General features: G+C 48.0%; 1 protein-coding gene across 2 annotated transcripts in view; it reads left to right on the forward strand.

The window, feature by feature from the left end:
* The window catches only part of MYOCD (myocardin), a 91,367-nt gene that overhangs the window by 79,881 nt on the left and 7,527 nt on the right, over positions 1-3,959 (forward strand). For both annotated transcript variants that reach the window (XM_007455011.1, XM_007455012.1), the window contains exon 10: positions 1,163-2,098. In XM_007455011.1, the coding sequence (XP_007455073.1) occupies positions 1,163-2,098 (936 nt within the window). The remainder of the gene's footprint in view (positions 1-1,162; positions 2,099-3,959) is intronic.

The raw sequence follows: 3,959 nt of genomic DNA on the forward strand, positions 1-3,959 counted from the left end.
TATATACACACACACACACACACACACACACACACACACACACATATACACATGTTTATATAATTCTTATAGAAATAGAATCAAGCAATTCGAACGTTTCTCAATCATATACCGTAAATAATTGCTCATTATTCTATATCAACAAATAGCATCAGTTTTAATGGATCTAAAGTGTTCTATCATGTCTATCATATTTTTACATATCTGTGATTTATGAACACGTAATTATTTCAACCCCGCAATTTTATATTTTATATATATATATATATATATATATATATATATATATATTATAAAATTGCGGGGTTGAAATAATTCCACGTGAATCAACGTAATAATAATAGCAAACACACTGCACTAACAATTTGTGAGGCACTACTCCAAGCCCTTTACAAACTTTAGGCCATTTTAATCCTCACAAAAATGTATAAGGGAGGTACTGTCATCCCCATTTTACAGAAAGATCACTGAGCTGGGAAGAGGCGGGGCCAGGATTTGAATGATGGTCTCATCTCCGCACACACTTCTCTCAGTATATGACAGTTACCAAACCAGTCAGTAAAATTAGGACATCGATGGTAATGCAGAACTGCGAGGCTGAGAACCTGGTCCTGGGCCCAGTAGCATCTGCATCCTCTGGGAACTTGCTAGAAACCCAGATTCTCAGCCCCCAACTCAGACCTGCTGAATCAGGAACCCCGGGCTGGGGCCCAGCTGTGCTGTAGTGCTGTTGCCAGTGGTGGCAAAGAGGTGGTGGACAGGGCACTCAACTAGGATGCAGAGGTCCTGGGGCGTCAGCCTGCTTTGATGTTGTGGGTTGAGGGTTGATGTCCAAACCCAGGCAGGTATCAGTGTTCTCACCTGTAAAGTGGGGACAAGGACCCGGATGGGGATTGGAGAGCAGTAGACCAGAAAACCGCCGTGGTTCATTTGAGCTGGACATTTCTATAATCTGGACCCATGAAAACATGGTGTATGCCAATATTTTCAAATCATTAAAATTGTGCAAAACCGTTGAACATCTGGTGTAGGGGAGGAAATCGGAAACAACGAAGGGGACATTATAAAATCCCATTTGTGATGTCTTAAAGTTTCTGTAACAATAAATACATTTTTAAAAGATTGTCATTAAGCAGCACTAACGACGGCCTGGTTTCTTTAGGTCTCTGAGTTAAGACAACAGCTTCGAATACGAGGTTTGCCGGTGTCCGGCACCAAGACGGCCCTCATGGACCGGCTTCGGCCCTTCCAGGACTGTTCTGGGAACCCTGTGCCCAACTTCGGTGACATAACGACTGTCACTTTTCCTGTGACACCCAGCAACGCGCTGCCCAATTACCAGTCCTCCCCATCCACCGGCGCCTTGTCCAACGGCTTCTACCACTTTGGCAGCACGAGCTCCAGCCCCCCAATCTCGCCCGCCTCTTCGGACCTGTCGGTGGCGGGGTCCCTGCCGGACACCTTCAACGATGCCTCCCCGTCCTTTGGCCTGCATCCGTCCCCAGTCCACGCGTGCCCCGAGGAAAGCCTCATGGGCAGTCTAAGTGGGGGTTCCATCCCTGCCGAGCTGGACGGACTGGACTCCGAGAAGGACAAGATGCTGGTGGAGAAGCAAAAGGTGATCAACGAGCTCACCTGGAAACTCCAGCAAGAACAGAGGCAGGTGGAGGAGCTGAGGCTGCAGCTGCAGAAGCATAAGAGGAGCAACTGTCCCGAGAAGAAACTGCTGCCGTTCCCGGCTGCCCCCATCAAGCAGGAAGACGCCACCTCCAGCTGTCCTTTCGCGTCCCCGCAAATAGCTGTGAAAAGACAGAGCGCCTGCTCGGAGGGCCAGCCGCCGGCTCATGAAGATGCTCAGCTCCTGCCCCTCGGGAACGCTCACTGTGCGGAGCCCTCGGGTCAAACCAGCGTACTTTCTTCCACATTCCTCAGCCCGCAGTGCTCCCCGCAGCATTCGCCCCTCGGGGCTGTGAAAAGCCCGCAGCACATCAGTTTGCCCCCCTCGCCAAACAACCATTACTTCCTACCCGCATCTTCGGGCGCCCAAGAAGAGCACAGGGTCTCCTCACCTGTCGGCAGCCAGGTGCGTACTGCACAGGTAAGAACTCCTGGCCCCGTGCCTGGTGAACCCGTCTTCCTGGAAGCGGGATGTGGATGTGCAGCTGCTAAAGAGCTGACGTTGGAACTTTTCACGGGGAGGGTTTGCCACAGACCCAGTAGCAACTGCCAGACGCCACGGCGCACAAGCCTTTACAGTAGAACGAACTCGCTTCCGAGACTAGCGTGGCAAACTGTTCTGGAAAGGGCTAGATCATAAGTGGTTTTGGCTTTGTGGGATGTGCAGTCTCTGTCACAGCTCCTCAGCCCTACGCCTGGATCACGAAAGCAGCCATAGACAACTGGTAAACGAATGCACGTGGCTGTGTTCCAGTGAAACATAATTTACAAAAACAAGCCAGGGGCTGGATTTGGCTCGTGAGGCTGTTCCCAGGACCCCTTGGTATCAAGCCTTACCATAGACCAAACCAACTCATCAAGAGGGCCAAAGAGGGAGTTACCATGGCCATGTAATTGTCTGCATAGTGCAGATATTTACCTACTGTGTGCCAGGCTCTGTTCTAGTCCCTGGGGATTAGTGCTGAGCTGGACAAACAAAATCCCTATTCTCATGGGGAGACAGATAGTACACAAAAGGTATAAGTAAGTGTTTAACACATTAGAAGATGATACATTTTACAGAAAAAAGGCAGAGAAGGGAGATTAGGAGTTTGAAAGTTTACAACTTTAAAGGGAAGGGCCCGAGACATTTGAAGGAGGTAAAGGAGAAAACCTTGTAAATACTTGAGGCAAAGGCATTGCAGGTGAAGGAGGAGCAGCAAGTGCAAGGGCCCTGTGGTAGGAGCATGTGTGGAATGTTCGGGGACCAGAAAGAAACCAGTGTGTTTGGTGCAGAGCGAGAGTAGGGATGGCTTAGAATAGTGACCAGTTCAAAGACTAGACCAAGGTGACCATCCAGGACTTTCCTTTTATCCATGAAAACAAAGAAGTATTAGGAAAGTCTCTTTGAGAATGACAGTTATGTTATCAAAAGGTTCTGAAATCCATGTTATTAGAAAGGGAATAGGAAAAACACTTGCATTAATTGGATGCCCGCCGTGTACCAGGTAGTAAGAGGCATGCACATGAGTCATCTCATTAATTGTCACGACAACCTTACGAGTTCCAATTTATCACTCTTTGCTATTGAGGAAAATGAGGCCCAGGGAGGTGAAGCCAGTTGCCCAGGGTCACAGGAACCTAGGTTTATCAGATTCTAAAACGCATGCCCTTTTCCCACTGAATATTCTCTACCCTGGGAGTATGAGGCGTGGCCATAAGTAAGGCGGATACATTTTACGAACCCACCAGAACAACACATTCAGGTGAATGATGCTCTCAGACCTCAGTCAGCACTCTGGGAGGAGCTGAAACTCACATGGATTATCATCCTCACTGACAACAGGTATTGAGCGCGTCATGTCCTAGGCAACAAAGGTAAAAGTAGCTCTTGAAATATACAGCTGTGGACCAGAAGGGGCTCAATTGAAGGATATCGATACTATCAAGAAGAACTACCATTTGTACAGTCACTGATGGTTTACAAAGCACTCTTTGTAAAGACAGGAATGATTCCATAATAAAAAAAAATTAAAAGATAAAGAGCAATATAGGATAACATCACTGATGGGCACTTTTGACGTTAAATGCCGCACAGAGCGTGGCAGTGGGTATTGATCATGAAGTGCTAGGAAATTCTGGAAGGCTTTGCAAGGGGGTCGAACTTGAGAAGTGGAGTTGGAGAAGGAGAGTCAGGAAAAGATCATTCCATGAGAAGAAACACAGGGAGGGAATATGTCCAGGGCCCGGAGGGATTAGTAGGATTTAAGCTCGCAGAGGGAAGTCATACTCGACTGTGGAGC

Source organism: Lipotes vexillifer, unplaced genomic scaffold, assembly GCF_000442215.2.
Source record: "Lipotes vexillifer unplaced genomic scaffold, Lipotes_vexillifer_v1.1 scaffold1233, whole genome shotgun sequence".
NCBI classification, from domain to species: domain Eukaryota; kingdom Metazoa; phylum Chordata; class Mammalia; order Artiodactyla; family Lipotidae; genus Lipotes; species Lipotes vexillifer.